The sequence below is a fragment of the Molothrus ater genome, chromosome 3 (assembly GCF_012460135.2).
Source record: "Molothrus ater isolate BHLD 08-10-18 breed brown headed cowbird chromosome 3, BPBGC_Mater_1.1, whole genome shotgun sequence".
Lineage (NCBI taxonomy): Eukaryota > Metazoa > Chordata > Aves > Passeriformes > Icteridae > Molothrus > Molothrus ater.
The window spans coordinates 4,377,589-4,401,404 of NC_050480.2; the positions used below are offsets into that span (position 1 = coordinate 4,377,589).

At 45.1% G+C, this 23,816-nt stretch overlaps 1 protein-coding gene across 5 annotated transcripts in view; it reads right to left on the minus strand.

The window, feature by feature from the left end:
* Positions 1-286: 286 nt before the first annotated feature.
* The window catches only part of SPTBN1 (spectrin beta, non-erythrocytic 1), a 116,153-nt gene continuing 92,623 nt past the window's right edge, over positions 287-23,816 (minus strand). For all 5 annotated transcript variants that reach the window (XM_054514341.1, XM_036380029.2, XM_036380031.2 and 2 more), the window contains exons 19-36: positions 22,246-22,392; positions 20,651-20,914; positions 20,106-20,330; positions 19,872-19,961; positions 19,350-19,628; positions 18,117-18,247; positions 16,644-16,848; positions 16,162-16,536; positions 14,209-14,453; positions 13,728-13,866; positions 12,736-12,820; positions 12,022-12,218; positions 10,917-11,023; positions 10,329-10,392; positions 5,132-5,370; positions 3,725-3,898; positions 2,023-2,065; positions 287-1,734 (exon numbers count right to left, since the gene is read on the minus strand). In XM_054514341.1, the coding sequence (XP_054370316.1) occupies positions 1,519-1,734; positions 2,023-2,065; positions 3,725-3,898; positions 5,132-5,370; positions 10,329-10,392; positions 10,917-11,023; positions 12,022-12,218; positions 12,736-12,820; positions 13,728-13,866; positions 14,209-14,453; positions 16,162-16,536; positions 16,644-16,848; positions 18,117-18,247; positions 19,350-19,628; positions 19,872-19,961; positions 20,106-20,330; positions 20,651-20,914; positions 22,246-22,392 (3,225 nt within the window). In that variant the 3' untranslated portion in view covers positions 287-1,518. The remainder of the gene's footprint in view (positions 1,735-2,022; positions 2,066-3,724; positions 3,899-5,131; positions 5,371-10,328; positions 10,393-10,916; positions 11,024-12,021; positions 12,219-12,735; positions 12,821-13,727; positions 13,867-14,208; positions 14,454-16,161; positions 16,537-16,643; positions 16,849-18,116; positions 18,248-19,349; positions 19,629-19,871; positions 19,962-20,105; positions 20,331-20,650; positions 20,915-22,245; positions 22,393-23,816) is intronic.

The following is a 23,816-nucleotide window of genomic DNA, read 5'->3' on the forward strand; positions in this document are numbered from 1 at the left end:
TTCAGGGAACTCCATTACCCAGCCTCTGATGTGCTTACTCCCATCCACTCTGCCGCTTTCACTTCCCACAAAAAGTATCTATATCAGAATATTTTTCAAAATATTCATTTAATTCCTTTTCTCTTTATTTTTGGCACTTAATTTGGGAGGCGGGGTAAAAAGGAGGGCAGGTGGGAAGTGAAGGGAAAGAAAAGTGGGAAGAGAGAAAATAACTATTTCAGAATGAACTTTCGCACAAAAGAATGGAATTACATTTGAAGACATCAGTTTCAGTGCACAGGAGAGATGACATTTTAAAATAACTTTATTTTTGATCCTCTTTCAAAATTATGATTTAACATTGTCAGAAATGAAATAAGAAACTTACCCAGCATATTTAGTTTTAAAAGCATTTAATGACATCGCATATATTTAACAGATAGGGTAAAAGTCTAGAGGTACAGTTCGATACAACTGAAAGCCAGTTCCAGTACTACTCTTGACTACAGGCCCAGTCATTGAAAGTTCATTCCTATTAAATGTAATTTTTGATTGTGCAGTAAGATGAAAATTTTTCATTACAATAGTTACAGTGACAGAAATGCACACTATGTATCAAAGAGCAAGGTAATGTAGCAAAATTATAACACACAGTGCTGCAGCTGACAAGCAAGTAACCATTTGAGTAACATTACTTTTCCAGTAAATGCTTCAGTTCCACTTTTACACTTATTGATGATTTTAAAGGGTTTATTATACATCTAGTCTTATTATACTTTGTACTAGAATTATCTGAAACATACAATATAATGTATTTCGGCAAAAAAAAAAAAAAAAAAAAAAAAAAGAAATTTGAAATTACAGCTTATTTAAAACTGTACCAGCCTGTTAATCCATCTTGAACGCCAACATTCTTATCTGTCGTACTCGATGCGGGGACGCTTCGGGTGGTGTTAAACAAACCTTGGGCTGTGAGTCAACCTGCACTCTGTTACAGCAAAGAGAACACACTACCATTTGAATTCCTGTTAGAATTGCTGGGGAAGGCTCTACTAGCCAGGACTCAGCATAACAACCTTAACTGGAAGTGAATGCCTTTGAGAATTTGTACATTGGTTTCTCGTGTGCACAGTAGATTCGAAAGCACCGCTGCCTTGCATACCAATAGCACTAGGAGTGGGTTATTTTCCAAGACAGCCTCACAAAATTGAGGAACAATTTAAATATTAAGATCTAATCTACATTAACTTCATTAAAAAAAAACAAAACAAAACAAAAAAAAAAAAAACCAAACAAAAACAAACCCCCAAAACCTGGTCCTTCCTCTCCTACAGAAGCTGCCCAATGCACCTCATACATTTGTAACTTTAGATTCTTTTTTTTTTTTGTTGGCTTTTTTTATTTTAAAATGCTCTATAAATAAAAAAATGTCAATCACATTGAGGAACATGAGGCACAGAGAGTAACGTATTGGTTCTGAGCTCGCATGCTGGAATTCCACTGGAACGGTCAGAGAAGTGCAGTGTGTGGAGATGGAATTCACTTCTTTTTACCAAAAAGGCTGAATCTTTTCTCTTTGTCTTTCTCTTTGTCTTTCTCCCGCTTGCCAGGGCTGGACTCGCTGGTTATTGTGACACTGGCAGGCAAGGTCTGGGCACGGCTGGAGGCTGGAGTGCTCTGGGTGGTCGGGGACACTTCGATTTTGTCTGAAGAGATCGCTGATGTGATGGCCTGAATCCACGTGTTCATCTCCTCCTTCAAGAGCCCCAAAGGCACAGAACTGTTACAACCAGCACACCCCTCTGACTCCCACAACAGTGCGAGGGGGAATGGACATGGGTGGAAATACAAGGAAAACCAGCCCCAGCTCATCCCCTCTGGCTGTGCACCTCCAGAGACACCTCCCAGAGGCTGTACCTGAGCAGCCCCTGAGCCTGTGCATCACCCACACACAGAGTGCACAGCAGCTCTTAGCAGATGCTTCTCCCCATGGCACAGCAGCACAGACAGCACAGTAACAAACCATAAGAAAAACACACTTACATCGTCTTTGGCTTGGAAGAGGTATTCGTTGCCATCGGTCAATCTGGAAAGAAAACACCATCACAAATTTAGCCCAGGAGTGGTCACAGTGCTTCAACTTCTGCTTGTTTTGCTCCAGCACATGAGCAGCCCAAGGCACACAGGACTGCACTGCCAAATGCCCCCAACAACTTGCAGCCATGCACGTGGTAGCTCTGGGCTCTGGACATGTTCAGGGTGGTGCTCGTGTTCCCATGTGGCTGCTGGCCCAGTATTTGCACTTTCAGGTACATCTTTTCTCCTTTGCAAAACACATTATCAAAGTTGACTCAATACTTTCAAAAGAAAAATGTCACAGGCAGCACCCAGAGTTTTCATGGCTCCTGTGAAATCCTGCAAAATTGTGCAGCTGCTCTGCTCTTGTAGCTGGGGTGGTGCTGCCTTGAGGTCCTGCTCTGAGTGTTAGTGATGAGCAGCTGCCTCTCCTCACAGTGAAGGCCAGAGTCTCCCTTCTGTGTGATTCCTGTGCTGATTTTACTCAGGTGGTTTAAATGGGATACATTTAACAATGTATGTGATGATACACATGAAAAATGAAAAAACAACTGAATATCACCAGAACAAGCAGGAAGCACAGGCAGCAGCAACTCTGCTGCAGGTTTCTCCATCTTTCCCAACAAAAGTTAAGCATTTTAACAACTCTTTATGAAATGAAATTAAGGATTAAATAGTAAAATAACAGTGCTTGAGTAAAGAAAATATCTACATGCAAGTAACCAAGGGGCCTGATGCAGGTGATGGAGCACTGGGAAAAAAGGGCAGTTGGTTTTTCTGCCTAACTTTGGATTTGGAACAGCATATACTTCCATTAGCAATTCAGAGAGGTTTAAAATAGTCTAAAGGATGAATCACATAGCTGCAGGCCTGTCTTCAAGAAAGGTACATTTCCCTAAATATTTGCTATATATTTCCACATATATTTTCTATAAAGCAAATTTTCCCCAGATAGGGATTCTCTCATCTTTATAGGATTTCTGTACCAATATAAAATTACACCACCACCACCCCTGCTCTGCCAAAAAACCCCAAAACACCTGTGATGGAATACATGACCCAATTAGTTCATAAAGTAAGTCTTCTTTGACAGGATTACCTCACAGCTGTGTAACAATAAATATTTTTTAACTGTTGGCACTAGAAGATTGTTCAGCAAACCAAGGAGTTTCCCAAGTAAAAGCCTTTTTTTAAACTTTTGAGCAACAGGTCTTTCACATTATTTGAGTGAAATGGTCTGTAACTATATGTTCCAGACCTGAATATGTGAGATGTCTTCAGTAGTCTCCTAAATTCATACTGAAAAAATTAAACAAGAGACTTGATTTGGAAAAGAGCAGAACCACGATCACTGCTCTCTACCAGTTCCAGAGGGAGCAGCTGAAAAACCCAATACTGTGAAATGCAGGCCCCCATCTGCAGGCACACACATCTGGTCTTGTCCCAGATGAAAGTGCTCTGAGTACTGCACCTTTTATATTGCAAAGTGCTGAGTACTGCAGCACTGTCCTGCGCTTGCTCTGATGAACAGACACAGCTCAGGGATAGAGAGAGCTTGCTCAGAAAAGCAGGGGCTGCAGTTACCATTCATGGTCAGCTCCTGGCTGGGTTTCCCAGTGAACACACCCAGCATGGCTTCCCCAAGGGCAGGGCACTGCCCCAGGTTTACCTGAGCTTGAACACATGCTTCTTCTTTTTGTAATCGACCGCGACTTCGCAGACTGCGTCCTTCAAGCTGACGGGGATCTCGTTGTGGTAAGGGATGCCAGAAGCAGCAGCTTTTGAGTCCTTGTAGAAGCCCATCTCTTGGTTGTTTATGACACAGTACACGTTATGCCATGACCTTTGAGACATGGGAAACAACAAGAGCAGTTATAAATCCAATGCTCTCACCTGCAGAACTGGAGAAACCAAACGTCATTACTTCTGTAAGTTAATGGAGACTGGTTGTGTGAGGATGTGAATACAGCCTATGCTGTCCCATGAACTGCAGACAAGGAATTCTTTCATGGAAACACAGCTTCAAGACAAAAGCCAAAGGGAGCCAAGATTCCCAGAGCTCCCTGTGACAGCACATCAGCCTGTCCTCACAGTGGGAGAACTGTTTGGCAGACTGGGTACTTTGCATTCTTGAGACAGAAAATGATTGACCTTTTAATGGCAGTCCTCTGTTGTAGAAGGAATTCTCACTGTGCTGCAAAATGATGAATGGAATGGAACAGGCTGTGTGTGAAATCTTTGATTGACACAAATACTCTTAGTGGCATCATCCACCTCATTCTCTAATAGAACTGTGAAAATTAACAATTACTGGAAATGGGAATACCCAGACACTGGTACTGGTGGCTGTCACTGCCTCAAAGGTGTTGTCTGGTGTGAACAGCTCCAGTGGCATAAAAATCCTGGTACTCCTGTACTCACTTGAGACCTCAGCTCTGCCAAGTGTTTTGGCTCCTACCAAATCCCACAGATGTTGCTGCAGCTCAGCACTTGCTGTGAACATTTCCCTTGTCAGCCAAGTCATAAATCTGGTTTCAAAAGCTCTCTCAGACCACAAAGGACCCCAGTCAGCTTTTTCAGCACAGACAAATCTCAAAGTTCTGCCTGTTTGAGACCTGCAGGACATTCCTTGGGAGTGGAACTGACTATGGTGCACCAATTGTCCTCTGTTCAAGCTGAACAGATTACAGAGTAGGTGGAAAGTGGTAATGTGCAAATAGAAAATGTCAGAAGAATATGAACATTTCTAGACTTACACCTACGTGGTTTTCTTTTCTTGTGGTAACGTACAACTTGAGAGATCTGGAATCAAATCCCACTACTGCCACAAATCCATCATGTGGAGTGGGAAAGTCGTGGTATCTCTCTGCCTCAGTTTTCCACCTGACAAATGTGGCTAACGCTGCCTTTTGTACCAAATATCTTCCGACTGCAGTTCCCCACGTGCAGCGTTCAGCCCTACAGCAACAGGAGCCTGGGAGGTCTCTGGGAGCTGAGAGGAGGCTGGAGACGGCTGTGTGCCATCTTGGGCAGAGCCCTGGGCTGCCCTGCCTGTGTTCCACATGGGGCACTGTACCTGCTGGAGGCTTTCTTGCTGTGTGTCTCCCACTCGTGCTTGCGGTGTAGGAAGCCCTCCATCTGGGCCGAGGGGATCTCCTGCGTTTTGGCCGGGAGGGTTGCAGCAGTCTGGGCCTGAACGCCGCTCTTGGCTTTGCGGTCTGACGTCGGGGAAGGAATGGGACTGGACTCTTTGGAACTCGTCCTCTGTTCTGCAGCTCCATTGACCATTTCATTGGTTTCTGCAGTTTCTGCCACCTAGGAACAGTGGAGAACACATTCAGCCAGAAGCCCCCAGCACTGAGGCATTCTGCAGTTAATCTGTCTCCCTGCACAACGTGGCTGTGTATAAACTTTGCCTGGACAATGACACAGGCCAGTAAGTTCTTTCTCGCACTCCATGGAGACACAGGAGGCCAAGGAAATTAGAAGGTAGGAATGGATTAGTACCCATTTTATAGGTGGAGAGACGGGAAAATAAAAGCAGCTGAACATCAGTGTGAATTTTACTGTGCTTTGCTCTGCTGGTCAATTCTTTTATATATTGTTATTCCTAGAATGAGAGCATTTAATTCTGTTGCTAAGTACTCAAATGTTTGGAACAGTAACAATCACACTTTCTGCAAACCTAGAGGAACGGTAGAAGTTATACACATCAGCCACCTTAAGTACATTTATGGCATTACTGGGGCATTAAAGGTCCATAAAAGGTATTAACTATGAGTCAGCAGAGAAAGATGTCACAATCGCCCAGGAGCATTTACAAAAATGTGTGCAATTGATTTGTTTCTGTAAAAGCTCCTTTCCCGCTTTCCCCGTTCCCCTAGTGACACAACAAAATCAAAACATGCAGAAATTAGAAAGATTACACCATGCATCTCCACCATCCCAGTTAGGATATTGGATCGTAAAGACAAGGGGAATGAGGTCACGTGTCAATTGATCGAGGTCTGGTTCAGACTGGCGTTATTAGGTGGATTGGATTTTGGTTAAAGGAACTGAAAACCACCACAGTCACACAGCATCACACAGCTATTTACCCCCAAACAAAGACAGAACCAAGGCCTTGCCCATCACTTGCTTTGTTGGTCGCGTTGCCTGGCGCACTGGGATCGATAGCCTAGAGAGCAGCCGTGTTTCCAGCAGCTCTCACTGGTCAAGCTGGCGACGTCTTCAGGAGCCATTCATCCAAAAATCATTTAAATTGGAATCCTAATGGCTATAAGCTTTTGAAATGCAGCTTGGTCCCAGTTTTTTTTTTTGTTTTCTTGTACCATTACTTTGACGTGTAGAGCCAGTGGTAGCAGCTCAGGAGTTACACAACCAGTGTGTAGTATTATTATTAGCAAGTTACTAAAGCTCAGTGCTGCTGATGCTCTAGTAGATTACAAACATTCTGGACTGGTTTTATGCAGACAAGCAGGTTTTTGTGAATGGCACAATAATTAGACATTCCTACTTCTGCACATGGCCTGGACAAATCAAAAGCAGCCAAATTATTATGCAACAAACTCAATTTTGCCACCGTTTGCTAGAACTTCTTACACCTGCCCAGTATCCATTATTGTGCCTCACACCTTGTACCTCACCATTGGCCTATAAAGATCTGTCAGCTTGCTCTGACCATGGGAAGGATTGGTTAACTGCCTTTAGCAACCTAAATCTCCAGAGTACAGACACTACTACATCCTTAAACAGGGAGAGAATCACAGCTCACATTGCACTTCAGTCAGATCTGGTTTACCCTGTCCCTAAAGACACATAGCCTTACACTACCCCTTCACAATTAGGATCAATCTAAGCCATCAACCCTCACCACTTGTACCCAAATCTCAAAGTATAACAAAAACGTTGCATTAAAGCGGGGGAGAGGGTAAATAGATGAGGCTGAAGTTTATCCAAACACTGCCAGAACACAGGTAGTGGAATGAACAACCCCTGAGTAACCATTCATCACCCGTGTCAACCACCCATGGCCAACAGAGCCCTTCAAGAACAAGGAGAGCCATTTGCACACCTTTCTGTCCAGCGACAGCTCCTGAACCTCAAACTGCTTTGCTGCTGGCTGGAGCCCTGTCTGAGGGACCTGACACCTTTTACCAGCACTCAGGAATCACACAGCCCACAGGAACTCGTCTCCACCACTTAAATAAACTCCCCAGAAGTACCTGCCCCTGCACTGACACAGAAAGCAGTGCATTTGCTGGAGCAGTACCAGCCAGATGCAAAAACAGGACTGCTTTGGGGGTACCTAGATCCCCTAATCTGAGGTGAACCAGACCAGTTTCAAACCAGCAGCCACTGCACAGCTGCTCAGCATATTTTATGGGAAATTATATGGAATTCAGTGCTGCAACCCTGTGACTTTGAGAAGTAACTGCCAACTTTAATTACATCATCAGACCTGTACCTTCTACGTCAAATTCTACCAGTTGTAAAAGGGCTATGAAAAGCTTTTCTGATGCTCTTTCAGGTTTTATTTCCTTTCACGTGTTATCTACAATTAACAGAAAACAAGCAAAATAAATCATGAACAGCTCTGCAAAGGATGTGTCATGAAAACGGAGAAAAAACAGGAGCTGAACACACTTCAATGGAAACATGCGTGGGGCATGCGGAGACAACGCCACGGAGGACAAACAGCAACAGCAAACTCCTGTTACAACACAACAGGTCTCTGTACATGATACAGTTCTCTCAGTGGGGCCTGAGGGGTTAGTTGGAAGTGCTTTAGTGGCTACAGGCTATTCTGGAACTCTTTAAAGCAGGACTGGGACATGCAACAAGACAGGTGGTGACAATGACACAGGTGCCCCTTTCGATTTCGCAGTGCTTGAAGCAACATCTGCTCGGTTCATGGACTCAAGGCTCTGCCCCACAGCTGAAGAACCAGATGATTTGCCTGCTTCAGATGCAAAGAGATGCCAACCTCTAGGCTGCTCTGTCAAAAGGACCTTCCTAATGCCTTTAGCCAGACCCACAGGGTGTAACAAATAGGTGAAATCCTATTCTTCTAGTGCCTGAAATGATGACCTTAATCAATGACTTACTTTTTCTTCATCATCATAAAAGTGGAATTTTTATATAAGTGTACTAATACAAATCAAAAATCTATCTCTTAAAATTCCTTCTACAGACTACTTTTTTCACCAAAATACATGTGAAGGCTCTGCAGATGGTGGAGTCTGAAGCTACAGCTATCCTGCCCTGGGAACTGACACACTTGGGAGGCACAGGGCAGCCACCAGAGCATCCCCATAAATTCATATGGAATTTTTAAAAGCATTAAGAAGCTATATGTTGTTATCCTGACAAAAGAAAAAAAAAAAAACAAACAAAACATGCATCATGAAGTGGAAAGACAAAAGTACAGTTACTGAAGCACATCCTTTCAATCACCGCTCTCAATTCACAAGCTCAGCCCACACAGAACAATCCAGCTGCACTGCTCAGCCAGTTGTCAGAAACCAACATTCTGACCAACAGCAGCACATCTTGTGCCTCACTGACACAGTTCTGTACACCCAAGGTATTGCAACACAGGACTCGACAAACTGAGCTCGGAAGTTCTCATGGAAGACTGAAGTGCAGATGGCAAAGATGAACATGGAAATGCATCATGTAGCATGGCAATAAAATAAAATTTCAAAAGAAGCAAACAGGTGATGTATAAGGTTGTGCTAACCAACAAGATGATTATCTGGGATGTGCTTGAAGATCACCTCACATTCCCTGCCACAACTGTAGAGAATTTATAAACATTAGAATGTACAACAGCTCACTTCAGGGCTGAATGCTAAAGAAGAACCAAAAGGTTTTATTTCCAGAAAGAGAAATGTGGAACTGCTGTGTACTGGGGAGCATTGGCAGAGTCTGTGTGCAGACTCAGACCTAACTAGGATGGGCTTCTTAAAGCCAAGCCTGTGCTGAAAGGCATTTCCTGCCAGAGCCCTGGGCTGGGACTCGTGTTTGCTCTGCAGCACTGTAAGAGCCCTGATATCCACAGATCCCAGCCTGCCAGGAGCCTTCCCTGCACTGAATGTGACCCCAGAGAGCCAGGCTCAGCAACAAAGAGAAGTGTCCTTTCACTCAAAGCATTAACTGAAACAAGGAGGCTCTGCAGGAAGGGGGTGGGGAGGGGAGCCAGATCCAGCTCCTGTGTTGCTTTAACTCCAGGGACATTTACTGGCATTGTCAAGGCTGCACGTGAGGATTCTTGGCGTGCATCCTGACTCCACTGGGACACCCCCTGTCAAGATGGAGTAAGTAAGGCATGGAGCATTCAGCCTGCACCTATGTAAAATAAAGAGCTGGCATCTTAGACAGTGTATTTTATTTAGTCTGTAAAGGAAGCATTACATCCTCTCCCCAAGGGGTTACAGCCTACTCTTATTTACACCCCTGCCTCTCTGGTGCCTAGAAATAAAATTGCTGTAGTGCCATCTAAACAGGACTGAGGCCAAATGGGGCCCCAACACAGCAAGATCACAACTCTGCATGAGGACTAAACTCCCAGATAAATCTAGATACTGGTTTTGAATGGTTTATTTCACGTTTATTTGTCTCTGCAGTCAATGAGTCCATTCTGCATGGAATGTTATACAAACTAACCTTAAGGCTTTTATTTGTCCACAGTCACACTCCCCCCCTCCCAGCCCTTCCTGCCCAGCTCACTCATGTGGATTATCTTTGGCCTGGTACATAACTCTTGCTAATGCAGCTGATTTAATAAAGTTGCCGTGCTGAGACCTGTTAGTATAACTCGATGCGTCATACCTGTCAGGTCCTAGTGCTCTTCTTCATTAGGATGTAATCTCATTACATCTCAATTACTCATATAAAGGAGGCTTTCGCTGGAAAATCTTAATGCTATTAGCGACATGAAAAACTCACAGTAAATAACATGAAATAAATGTGTCACCTTAAAGCAACTGAGTGTCAGTGGGGAGATTCAAATAAACAAAGATTAAAGTGAAGCAAATATATGTCCAAGGGGCTGCTAATTAAATAAAAGTCAACTGATGGGAAGGAAGAGAAAAGCAGCAGGGAAATCTGAAGCCAAAAGATTAAACCAGTACCAGTAAACCATACTGAAAAAAGGTTTCTGTTGCTGCAAGTGATTCTGTGGCTCACAGTCCAGACCACGAGCGGTCATTGGCTGTCCGTCTGCTAATAAAGTTTTTGTAGTTTTGGTAGGTTTGGGAGCGGTAACTAACCCGTGGAGATTCCTGGTCTGAGGGCAAACCGTTTTGGGAAACTTGTTCTCCTTTTGTCCCATCCCTGTTGGAGAGAGGAAAAAGAAAAGAAATTGTATAAGGTTCTTGGAAGTCACCTTGTTCAACAAAATGAGATTTTCTTACAGAATATTAATTTAAGAAATTCAAGTATGTTCCTAAAATCCTCAGGCCCAACTGAATAAATCCAGTGTGAAGTGAGATTTAACCAGACTTTACTGACAGTTACCTTACAAATAAACCTCCTCCTATCACATAAGCAATTTAATAAATGGCTTAAAATCTGTAAACGATGCTCATCAAAGAAAAAAGCCAAGTTGGTTCAGAAACTGCAATCCATGCCCCAGAGGACAAAAGCAGCATTCCCACTTTTGGGCCAGGGATGCCTCAGCAGTGACAACTGGAAAATGGGAACTTGGCACAGAATTCAGGGGTTTGGGAGAGGTCCTGTCCTCATAAACCACCAAGCCTTCTAACAAGGGTCATGTTACAAACCCATACAAGCTCCTCTCCTTTCCAGCACATTTTCAGCCCAAGGGTTCCCCAAGGGAAGTGCAGAGCCCAGCTCACCATTGCTGCTGGGAGTCTCCATCCTCTGCAACCTTGGGCTCCGGAGTGGGCGGCTGCCTCTTCCTCTCCTCCTCCTCTTGCTGCCGACGCACTTCCAGCAGCTCCAGCTGGGAGAGGAAATATTTTTTATTTAAAAACACTGCTCATTTTCTGTGGGGTGTTCTAGAAACTAGCAACAACTCTGTATGTTTTTCTGGAACATTACTGAAATTAAAGTGAATGGGGATAAAATTGGAAGGCATCAGGCTTTAAAAGTATTCGTAGCACTGAATTTGTCAGGGAGGACATCAGCGTCAGACCCTCTGACAGCAGCTCTCCAGTGGCCATGTATATTTTCCAACTCATTCTATTAGAACAAAACTCAGACAAACAAGAAAACAGCCCAAGTTATTAAAATATCCAAAAGTGACATCTTCTTGTCTGCTTGCCAAACACAGAAATAAAATGTTTCCTGTCTGAATCCCGGAAATTACCCATCTCCATAGAACCAGCCTGATTTGTGAAGATGCTGAGAAACTCCAGTTCCTTTTATCTGCAGCTGTGACACTGTGTGTGAAAACCCAGGCCACTTCAACTGTAGTGTCTAAAGCCAAATTGTTCTCCAAGTATGGTAAAATGCTCTCCAAGCATTAATGACTGACACTGCAGTTGTGTTCAAATTGGAGTTTGGGGTTTCTTTTTCTCATTGTGTCTTCCTAGAGGACAATACAACTTTGCACTGGAGCAGTCACAACACAACAAAAATCACTGTCACTGTCCCCTTCCCACCACTGTCATCTTTAACCAAATATAACTGGCCAACCATACAGCAGAGGGCTGGAGCAAACTGTTTAGCTCTGAAATTTCCTTCTGGGTCATCACTCCCAGGCCTGAGACAGCTCCTGCTGACTCTTAAGGTCATTTATCATTTAAGCTTTTTCCTTGGAGGTTGTTGAGTTCCAATTAATCAAAGAGGGTTTTTTAGTATGGCTGGAGATATGAAACTTCAGGCTCTGTGTGGCTGGCTGAGGTCAACCAACAACCAGCCAAGAAATGGAGACCAAGCTGGTGATGCTGGGAGCTGTTCCAAAGCACCAGGAATGGCCAGGGAGGTTCAGACACTCACGGTGGTCAGTCTCTCCAGCGCTGCAAACCTCTCGTCCCAGGTAGCCGCGGATTTCTCAAACGCTTCGTGCCGCTTGATCAACTTCTCCACCTCGTCCACGCTCTGCCCTATCTCACGGCTGGACAGGTAGGGCTCCTGTCCCAGCAGCCAGGCCTCAGCCACACTTGCATCTCTGGAGAACTGGTGCACCTCCAAAACTGAGCAGAGAGGGCACAGGAGTCAGTGCCATTAATGTCACAAAGAGGAGCATCGTGGCAGCTTTGGGATTTATCTAAACCCAGCTCAGAGTACAAAGTGTGTGCACTTGGCTAGTGCGTGTTCAGTGAAACTGGTCTCTGAAAAGACAGACATTTCTCCTATTGGCTTTGCTTTAGGAGAAATGCAAGTTTCATTTAGCAAGTTTGGTGTGGTTTTTTGTCCTAATCTGGTGTAACCTACTAATTTCAACATAGAAATTGGAATGTGACACCTGCAATACAGTAGAGATACAGTCACCGAGCTCCAAATTTGATCATACAGAGCAAGACTTCTTGGTTTCAAATTCATTATTTAACAACAAACAGGTGTGAACCTTGCAGCTATTCCAGCACAAACACACTTCCAAGCACTGTAACAGAAAAGTGAGGAGCTGCAGGTTTTTTCCAATGCTCAGAAAGGCACAATGAAGAAAGTTAGATAAGGCCCAGCCCAAAAGAAATCCAAGTGTGTCCTTACTCAGTCTCAGCCACTCCCATCTGTCTTCCCATTTGTCAATCATTTCTTTTCTCTTTTCTGTCAGCTGCAGGAGCTTTTCCTTGATCTGGATGGAGAGCAGAGAGCAGGGCTGTTACACAAGCACCAGGCAGCAGTTCCCCCCAACCCTGCACTGACAGACACTGCACAAATTCCTCAGGAAGTGACTTCACTGTGCAAACAACAGCTGTTTTTCTCTTCTAAGTATAAATAAATGTGACATTTCCATTAAAATATCACATTTGCATCAGCATTCAGTGGCTCTTAAAAGCTACAGCACACAGAGTATTTGATAAAAGGGTGTAATGGGCAAACAAATGTAAATAGTGCAATCAGGCACTGAATCTTCTGCCCTTCTCCAGTGAATAATGCAAAATAATAATAATGCTGTTCAGGACTGTTGCAGAAGCTCTCCCCTTCCTGAGAGAGAAGTGCCTCACAATGTTTGATTACCTTCCCTTCCCCAAAGGGAGGCAGGAGAAGCAAGGGCTGAGCCTCTATCCTGTGGCCTAGACACCTCAGAAAATAAATCAAGGCTTTCAGCAGTTGGATATGGTTCTCTTAATATTCCTTGAATTTAGTCCCTACACAACAAACATTTTCCTGCTCATTCCCCTAGCAGGCCTCTCCACAGCATTCCATTTCCCTGCAGGAAGTTCAGGCTGTGTCACAGCTGCCTCTGCCCCTGCTCAAGGAAGACACCTTTCCATCCCAAAGCCATTCTCTGCAGAATGGAATGCAGCAACTTCTTTGCATTTTCTGGGCTGAAAATGCCATTTTAAATCTCAATGTCACCTCTGTTACCCACCATGAATTGCCAGAGTGAAGTTATACCCTGATTTCCCAAAGGCACATAAGTGCATTGTCCCTTAGGCAACACTTCTTACTCCCCTGTGACCAGGGTGACACAGGGCAGGTTTCTCCCTTGTAAGGAAGCCCCAGGAGCCCATGGCTGTTTGCAGGGAGCACGGTACCTCCTCAGATGCATAGTGTTTCCTGGCCAGCAGAGACTTGCCAAGCTCAATGCACGTAGTGAAGCTGTCATTTCGGGCATCAATTTCTGCTTTGATCCCCTGGTGATTGTTCATGAGCAGTTCCACAGATGAAACATCCCTAAAATGAGCAGAAACACAGATTTCGGATTCAACAGCTGCTACATTTCCAAACTGACCCACAACTCCATATGGAAAAAATTGATTCCTAGATTGTCTTTGTAGTTCAGGAAGCCTTTCCCAAGGAACAGCACCATTCTGGCCTGAATCAGAGATCAAATAACCCCGATGTGAGACCAAATCTCTCTGGGTACAATTTTCCATGGCAATTATTCCAGCAGCCACCCACCCACATGAGCAAGCTGCTGCAGCAGCAGGCTCTGAAAGCCACTCTCAGTGATACAGAGGTTCCTCAGGTGACCTGCAGCCTTATCTTTGGATGGAGAAGGATGCCTTGCCTTACCTTGGCTTTTCTTGGGCTTCTATCTGCCGGATAACGTCTTCCATCCAGAGCATGAGGTCCCGAACCATGCTGAAGAAGCGGAATTTGTCTCCTGTGTCCACCAGCCTCACCCTTCGGCCCTCACAGGCATCCAGCAGTGCCTTCCATGCCTCCAGGACCTCGTTTTCCCTCTTCTGGATGTCATCAGCCTTGTCCCCGGCGTAGGCAGCCTGGAGGCGCGCTGCATCCTCCTGCAGCTGTCGCACCTGCAGCAGGGTGGGAGAGACAAAGCCATGCTGGGTTTGTGACCTGAGTCATGGCTACAGGGACACTTATCTGCTAATTCATCACCTGAGGGGCTTTCTAAAGTCACTGCAAATGGATTTGGTCTGCTCACACTAGAAAGGTCTGTGCTGTTAGTGAGCCAGTATTATCCCTCAGAGATCACTGTAGGGCCAAGGGACCCCCAAAATAGCAAAGATTTGCCACTGCCTGAACTCACTGTGAGACACAGTGCCAAAAGCAAGTGTCTGTTACATGTCAGGGCAAATGGGGACCATTTTCATCATCTAATTCCCTTCCTCTCATACAAGGGACAAAAACACCTGGGAACTCTGTCCTAACCACTACTGAAGCTGACAGAGGTTATTTTTCAAAAACGTAGATAATGACTTCAAAGAGAAGAAATATGTGGAAATGTTAAGAACCTTCCACTATTAGAAGTATTTTCCTTTCAAACACTGTCTTGGGATTGCAAATGGTAATTCCTGACTGTTTTCCATATTTTGCAAGCCAGAAAACATTCCATTAGCTTTTGTCTAATAATTAATTTTTTTAACATCAAATCAACAGCCTTCTACCTACAGGCACAGAGACCATGCCTCTCTCAAAATGATCTACTTTGGTGCTCTGGCTGTTTCACCCAGAAATTATCCTAAGTGCCTTCCCCACAGTTCTGTGCTGTGATTACATATTCCTTCACTTAGGTCTTGATTATAATTACCTTTTTGAGAGACTGGGATTGATGTTTTGTGAATGTCTCCCATTTTCTGTATAAAATCTACAGCTTCTGAAAGTAAAACACCTGCAAAATCAAATGCTTGCTCTATCTCCTTTGTTTTAGTGTAAATTGCAACATAAAAGAGAATTGGCTAGAAGCTGTGCCATTAAAGCTCTGTCCTGACCTACTGGGATAAATACAGTCAGTTGTAATTCCTCCATTCCTTAAGCAACTTGTTCCCTTCACAAATTCTCCTTGTGGCAGCTGAATGTTGTATTTTGATTTAGAATCCCCCCTGTGCTGTATGAGCAGCTGCCATCTTCACATTGGCACACCTTAGCTTCAAAAGATTCAGAATTAGATCAGGTTTGGATGCTTTAAAAAATCTTAGCCAGAACTATGGATTTGAAATCTCTTTTGCTCTCAGGACACACCAAAAAAGGCCATATTTAATTCAGAATGTCCAGGTTGATAACCAAGACAGAAAGCCTCTGTGTAAATCTTTGCCTCTAAGAAAGGAAAAATAAACAGTGTCCGGCACAAAGGGTTTGACTGGGGCTTTTTGGCATTTTTTAAAACAAAAGAACCTAAACTGACCAACCAAAATAAAACCAAACCTCAAAAAGCCAACCAGGCTTATATATTCCTTCCTATTTTGTACTTTAAATCAATACAGAAGCTCTCTGCCTTTCTCATTTCTTCTTCAACCAAGGATAGGAAACAGAATAACATCCAACAACTGCCAACATGTTCAGAAGCCCGTGTACTTACAGATTGCTACTTTAGATATCAACTGAATGCAATGACAGAGCAGCAGCCAGACAGATAAGGAAAGGATGCAGGTGAGGTTATTCCCACAGCACTACATGTGGGAAGCAGCTGGCAGCGCTCTGTCTGCCAGCCACAGAGGGGGCAAGGGCAGCAGCAAACTCTGCAGCTCAGGTTCCCACACCCACAGTTCACCTGCCACACACCTGGGTGCCCAGGGCCTGGATATCGTGCTCAAACGTTGTGTGCATTCTCTGTAGTGTTTCCACTGTGTTTTGGTCTCTACCAAGCTCCTCGGGCAGTTTCTTATGTTTGTCTTGGATACGTCCTAAGATCTCCTTGGCATCGTGGTAAAATTTGTGCAGTTCATAAGAGGCAGCGAGGATTTGTGTTCTCGTGTCAATGAGCTCCAGGAGATCCGCCCAGGCCTCGTTGAGTCCGTCCTTCCACTCGGCGATGGTGGCGGCGTCCGAGTGGCCGGAGTTGATGAGTTCGTCGGCCATGTGGTTGACGGTGTCCACCCGCTCCTGCCCGATGTTCCCGGTGTCCCGGGCGAACTCCCGGAACCGCTCCTGCAGCATCTGCAAGGCACAGAAAGAGCCTCATGCAGCGCTGTGGCTACAGGGAGAGCTGAGAGAGCCAAGCCACCCGCTGTGAGCGGCACCAGAGAGGCCCTCCAAGGACTCACCGTGACGTGCTCGTAGTCCTGGCCCAGCTCGTGGGACCCCGCCACCACCTCCCTCTCAGCAATCCACTGCTCCAGGTCATCCACCTCGCGGTTGAGCTGGAACAGCCGGTGCCTCTCGTCCAGCTTGCCCCTCCTCTCCTCGGCCAGGTCCTTCAGGCCCGCGTAGAGCTTGTCCACCTTGGACTGGCGCATGCTGATGCGCTCGCTGGAAAAGCAAACAGCACTGAGTCTGCATTGCCCTTGCAAGCAAAACCCAGTGGGGAAAACTGCAAGGAATAAAAGTCCCTCGGGGTATTTAATCCACAGAATGCACGTCTGCTGCAGGCAGGAATTTGACTTGGATGTGTTGGACCAATCCTCTGCTAGCAGAGGTGACAGCAATAGCTGGGAAGCTTGTCTGTCCTGCACTGAAAAGCCCTGGCTTTAGAGAGGGGAGCTGGAATCCAGCTCTCTTCACACCAGTGTCTTCTCCCAAAGCTACAGGCAGGATCTGAGCTGCTGAGGCAGGGAGCAGTTCCTTCTCAGTTAAACTCTGCTTCAGAGTTCAGCAGCACTCATGGGTTTCTCACCCCTTAAAGCTCAGCATTTGCACAAGGGATGAATATTTCTACTTGCTATATCTTTTGCCTCTATTTTGTCTGAGCCATACAGTGCTGTCAAAGTGCCTTCCATCTGCCTTGTGAAGCTGATGATGTTATTCCAGTACTCAGGCAGCTCAGCCAGGAAATCTGCTCTCACCAGAAGCAATCATGACCACAAGAGAGTGCTTTAGAGTTAAATAACAACCTTCCACCGGAGGCAGAGTGTGTCTGGCCTAGGCCAGTGCCACCTTCCAGCCTGTGCAGGCTGAACAGTTAAATACATCAGCCTCAGTGTGGAATCAGCTTTGGAGCAGAAGCCAGTGGAGAATTCTATCTGCTGAGCTGCAGCTCTTACAGCAAAATGGTTCTTAAGCTTCCTGAGTTCTCCCTCAGGGAAAGCAATTTATGGAAAGTGAGATAAATTTACCAAAAGTAAGATGTTAATGTGCCCATGTATAAAGCATCTGATTCCACGCTCTGATTCTGCTGGAATCTCAAAGAGAAGAGGCAGATCTTGGGGAGCTCTGCAGAAGGATTAATGACAGTGACCATTAAAGTTGGTTGGAAGAGCAGATCTGGACCTTGGCCTGAGGACTGCTCTGCCTCAGTGATGTTCAGATGCTGCCAAGACCTGACACTGCAGCCTGCACAGGGGACAGGTATTCCAGGTGTCCAGAACCACCAGAAATCAGCAGCTGCACATACTGACCCTGTCTCTGGCCAAATCAGGGTGGTCCAACTGACACCTTGAATTGAGTGAGGCTAAACTCCTCTTCCTCTGTATGTGCCTCTGAGCTACTTACTCTCTGTGGTCGTCTTTGTGTGTCAGAACCAGCCAAGGGACTGAATTCCTAAAAGAACTCATGATCCAGTTAAAAATGGCAGTTAATACCTTTCTGGGTGATTATCTGCCACCAAAGTTCTGCTGGTCTTTGAAAGCTGGTGCACAGTTTCAGCATAATCTTCTACAGCTTGTTCCAAAATCTGATGTTTCTTCAGCATGGACACTGCACTCTGTTCATCCTGTAAGGGTGACAGAAAATGACAAGAAGAATTATAAGGAGCTGCTCCCAGGTACAGCTTGAAGACAAGTCCTCCTGCCAATGGTATAGTACAACTGATGTCACAGCAAATAGTACCCCCAGAAAGTAAAATAGTGAGTGAGTGAGAGAATGCATCAATCCCTCTGGGGTGCAGAACAAAATTACATCAGCTGGGCACTGAGTGTGTTGAGTTTCCTCTTCTATAAAGCTTTTTATGTGTTTCCACAACACTGGTGCAGGGCTCAGAAACATGGAACAGATTAAGACACACCACTTGTCAGGCATCTCAACAGCAGCATGGGGCAAAGAAAAGAAATCCTACACAGTCCATGCCAATGGGTTCTCCATCAAAGTGTCTGGAGAAGTTCCAATTGAAACTTTTTATGCACTGTTATAGCTAAGAAAATCAGCCTCCTACTCTCAGTGTTAACTGATACTGTCAATAAATCTTTACAATACAATATTTTGCATAGTGAGCTATTTGCAATAGATAAAAAGAAAACAAGCCATTTTTAATGGGAGACTGAACACCTGTGGAATGGGTTCTCCTGATACAAAGCTGAGCTTTATTTTACCAGGGCAGGAAACATACAGGTGCATTTATGTTGATAACAAACAAGCTCCAGTGCTAACACCTCCTTGGAAAACAGGAGTTTACATTCTCTTTGGTATGGTGCAAAGCTGGGAGTCAAAGCTGATGGTCACTGGGAGTCAAGGTGGTGACAGTGGTGGCTGACTGACCACCAGGTCCTGTTTCACAGCCAGGTGCATTGTGCTGTCACTCAAAACTAACAGAAAACTGGACCTAACTGGACCACACTGGCAATCCTGGCCTTGTAGTGAAGGCAGGCACAGAGTTGCCTTCTGCAGTGTGAGGGTGCTTCCCTGGCTCCATACAGCACAGCCTATCCTGCACACAACCAAAGATGTCAGAACAGGCAGAAGCCACGATCACTTGAGGCTTCACCAGGAAGTTACATTTGTTTATGTCACCATTCCATAGCACCACACCAAATTATGTCACCTGCCTCTCTTCAGCAAAGCAATTAAGGCCAAAGTAGTGTCACTGTGGAGCTGCTCACCTTGGCTTTCTCTTCTGACATCATGTAGAGCTCCTGCTCACTCATCCAGGCCTCAGCCTCAGCTGCATCGAAGTAATACTGCTGAGCCCTGTGAGACTCCTCCAGGCGCTTGTGGCGCTTCTCCGTCTCCTCGATGAGGAGGTTCCACAGCTGCTTCAAGTCTGCAAGTCTCTGCTGGATGACTTCAGCATTGGGGCTGCTCTCTGTGATGATGTTCTGACTCCTCTCAAAAATGTCATCGATACGAGGCTGGTGACCCTGGATTTCTTTCTGAAGGGTCTACATGGGAGAAAATTGACTGATGAGACAATGCAAAAATGAAAAGAAAATTCAAGCCAGGGGTCTTAACTCCAGAGGGGCAGCAAAACTCCCACCATCAGCTCATGTGGGCAACTTGGGGCTGTGCCAACCCCTGTGGTCATGCCACAGCACCCATTGTTTTATACCCCAAACATTTCCTTCCAAAATTAGTCAGCACTAAGGAGAAATAGCAGGTATGGAGATGTAACAGCACCCACTTACCTGATTTTTCTTTATTAGTAGCTGCACAGTCTGGAGGTTGTGTCCATGATCAGTAGATGTAGCTATGGGCATCCTCTCTCCGACCCACAACTGAAAGAGAGAGTACACAGGATTTCAAACAACCCCAGATATACTTGGGACAGCAGAGAGAGGCTGGAACACACAATCTGCAGAAAGCAGCTGTATTCCCACATTTTCCTACTGGCTGGGGAACAGGATTTCTTTGATACTCACAATTTCATCTTCCACATCCCGGTTGAACTGGTGGATCTCTTTGGAGGCCAGCAGGTTGGCCTTCCTCTCATTCAAAGGCTCCAGCAGCTCCAAGAATTTCTTTTCTACAGTAAGGCGTTTGCCATCGACTTCATCTGTGCTCTTGCCCTCTTGGCTCAAAGCCCTTGCCTGGCTTTGCAGCTCCTCTATCTCCTTCTTACGGACATCCATTTGATTCTCCAGCATCTAAACAGAAACATGGCAAAAGGGTCCTGAAAACCAGGATGAAAGCTGTTCATACAACTAGGGCATATCAACAGCTTCCTCAGAAGGGAGAACAGATGCTGGTCAGTGAGGCTTTACCATGCTAATAACTATTGTCCATAACTATAACTATTGTTAATAACTATTTTTTGCTGGATTAATTTCTTTTTCTTCTTAAAGATACACGAAAGAATAGAAGAAAGAAAAGCAGTTCTTTATTTTCTAAACTGAAAGCCTGCCCTGCCCCTTCCTTTAAGTGCAGGTATCTGCTGCCTGCCTGCTGCACCCCATGCTCTGTTTACCTGCTGCTTCTTCAACAGGATGTTGACACTGGTGAGATCTTTTCCGTAGTCATCCGACTGGATTTGGCTCTCCAAACCATTCAGCCACTTATCCAGGTCTGCACAGCTCTGGGTAAAAAGCTCTGCCTTGTTTGCATCGAAGAGACGCTGAGCCTTGGTCTGGGTGGTGGATTCAAGCTCGTCCCACATTTGGTGGAGACCTGTCAGCTTCTCCTTCACCACGGCCTCAGTCTCTGGTTTCTCTGCAATGAGCTGCATTCCCTCCTGCAAAGCAAAGAGCAACCAAATGGTACCTCCTTGGGAGCACTCACAGCCCGTTAGGGCAATTATCCTGATTAATAAGCACTCAGGATTTCTCATCTGCTGGCAGCATCAACCACTCATTTTCTATCTCCAATTATCCAGTGACTCCTTCCAGAACATCAGCTCCCAGGTCCCTCTGCTGCCTGGAAGAGGGATTTTTAGCAATGGGAAGGTCAAGCAATGCCTCCTTTCTCTTCTCCATTGCACATGTTCCCCAAAGGGAGCTCCTGGGGCCATGGCTCAGGCAGGATGGAGCAGGGAGCCAGAGCTGCACACACTGCATTTTCTGAGGCCCCAGCTCCTGGGGGCCACATCACCAGAGAGCCACGAACACACAGCATAGTGCTGGGAGAGTTTGGGAAATATTGTCTTTATTCTAATTATCCCTATCTATCTGTTTAGCTGGGTGCAGATGGGAATGCTGCCCCCAACCCAGCACATTCCATGTGAATGTTAATGCAGGGACTGTCACAACTCTGTACACAACCCTGGTCCTTTGCTGCAATCTGATTTTTCAGAGGCAAAGGAGAAGGATGTATTAGCATCACTAAAAAGAACTTCCAGTACCAAGAGCAGCCTTCTAATTACACCATTAAAGGGTATTGCTATTTGTAGATCACAGAAAAGCCTCTAATGGGATATGGAGTGCCAAAGTGGGAGAGGAAATGAGCAATTAAGCTAACTTACACCGAACAGAAACCCACTGTCAGAGCTAAAGAGGAGACTCCTCAGTGCTCCAGAGCTGCACAGGAGAAATGGGGGGGAGAAGTACAGCTCATCACAGCATATTAAGGCTTCAAATAACTTGATACAGAGCTGTGAATCTTAATTAATCACAAAACTGGATGTTCTTTACCTCATGCCCTAATTTTGCATGGGGAAAGGCAGCTTGGCTATAGTTCTGAATGAATGGAAGCCAGCTTAGAAGAATAAACTCAGTTATTCTCTACATTCTGTTATTTCCCGGGAAGTGCTTCTACTTCTTTGGCTCAAATCCCAACACTTGCCCCACTTACCCTTTGGGTATGAAATTTAGGCTCTGCCTTCCTTCTGGCAGATAGGAAAACTAGACAAAACTAAACTGGCACCTTAGCCAATGTCTGAGTGAATGTCTTGGATAAAAGACTTTTAACATCAATGAAGAATAAAATGGGTTGGATGGAGACACAATGCACCAGAAATCTCAGCTGTAGGGTGATTTAAGGACCAGTTCTGCAGAGGAACAGATCCCATCTCTGTGCACAACCACCCTGGACAAAGATAAGGGCATTTTTTGGATGTTCTTTACCTACCTTTTCAATCTTCTCCAGCCACTCTTTGTTGGATGCAAGCTCTGCCATGAATGCCTGATGCTTCAGCCACTTGCTGTGCAGGTTCCTCGCCTCATCATAGGACATATCCTGGGCTGTGAGCATCTTCTCATTGATCCAGAGGGAGAGCTGGGAAGGAAAATACATGGGGGTGTGAGGAAACATTCCTGGTGTGAAATACTGCAAAATGCCTCCAGATCAAGGATAAAGAGATGCCTCTACAGAAGAGTTGTGTGAATTCAGAGACTGCTGTCACTCAGGGATTTACTCAGGGTTCAGCCAAGGACCTGCCTCTTTAACAATTCAATTCTAACATCCATCTCCAATACATAAATAACCCTTGATTCAAGCAGATAGGAATCACCTCTGTGATAAGCAGAATCAAACACACAGGTTCAATAGCAAGAGAAACAGGGACATGTGTACTACTTATTGGTCAGATGGTTTTGTGGAGGTTCTCACAGATGGTTTTGTACCATTAATTCACAGCACATTTGTACCTTTCCCCTCAATCTTTTCTCTGTATAGGTTTACATAAGTAATTTGTTTATTTATCCAGTCTCCAGGAGTGTTTTGGTACTGGAGACTTTCCTTTTCCCATTATATAAAATCCAAGATTGTTTTCTGTCTGATTTTCAGCAAGTACAAAGGCACTGGGGACAATTTCCATATCACCACTAGAGAAAACCAATACTTTAAGAGACAGTTGATTTGCCAAGTGCAAATGGAATGTGAAAATGATCCTAGCAGCCAACACTGCATTTCCTCCCAGGGTGAGTCTGACTGCCTCATCTATCCCTGAGGTGTGGATAAAAACCACATTCACAGGAATGTTTACAGAATTTGAAAAGGTCCATTTTCTGCATATTTAGAGCGGAAAATGTCAAAACAAATCTCAGCTTGGTTTCTAGAACAGCACTCAGGTGAGCAAGCAGCCCAGAAAGGAGAGGAACAGAGGCTTTTGATATGTGCTCAGGACACAGGGCAACAAATTCCATTTATCATTCATGAGCCTCTTTTCAACTGCCCCTTAAAACTTCAATTGTTCCTTAAATCTCCCCAAGAAGGGAAAACTTATCAGAGCAATCAGAGAAACTCCTCATTGGATCTTCCATTCAAGTCTAACCAGAAAATTGCTCATGTTAGTGAAGAGCTCTGTAGGTACAAGGTTGCATTAGAACAGGCTACTGTGCTGCTGAACAGTCAAAGTCTACATGGAGATTAAGATATAACCCAGAATTAGTGGTTTTACTCTTGCCTTTCTGGGGAGGAGACAGCTGCTCTGCTCTGCAAATTGCACTGCTTGGCTTTCACTGTTTGCTTTTACTCAGCCACAGCATTAAGGCTTCTGGGGATTTAGAAGTGCTTCCCAAGGGGAGGCTGGATCATTCCTGTGACCAGCTGGAGGAAGGCAAGACAGGGACAGCATGTGGTTCACAGCCAGGGCCTGCTGGGATAAACCCCTCAGAGCACAGAAATGCAGATAAAATATTTAAGGACTCACTGCTAAAATCTGGGTTTTGAAACCACTACAGGCACTAAAAATCAGTACC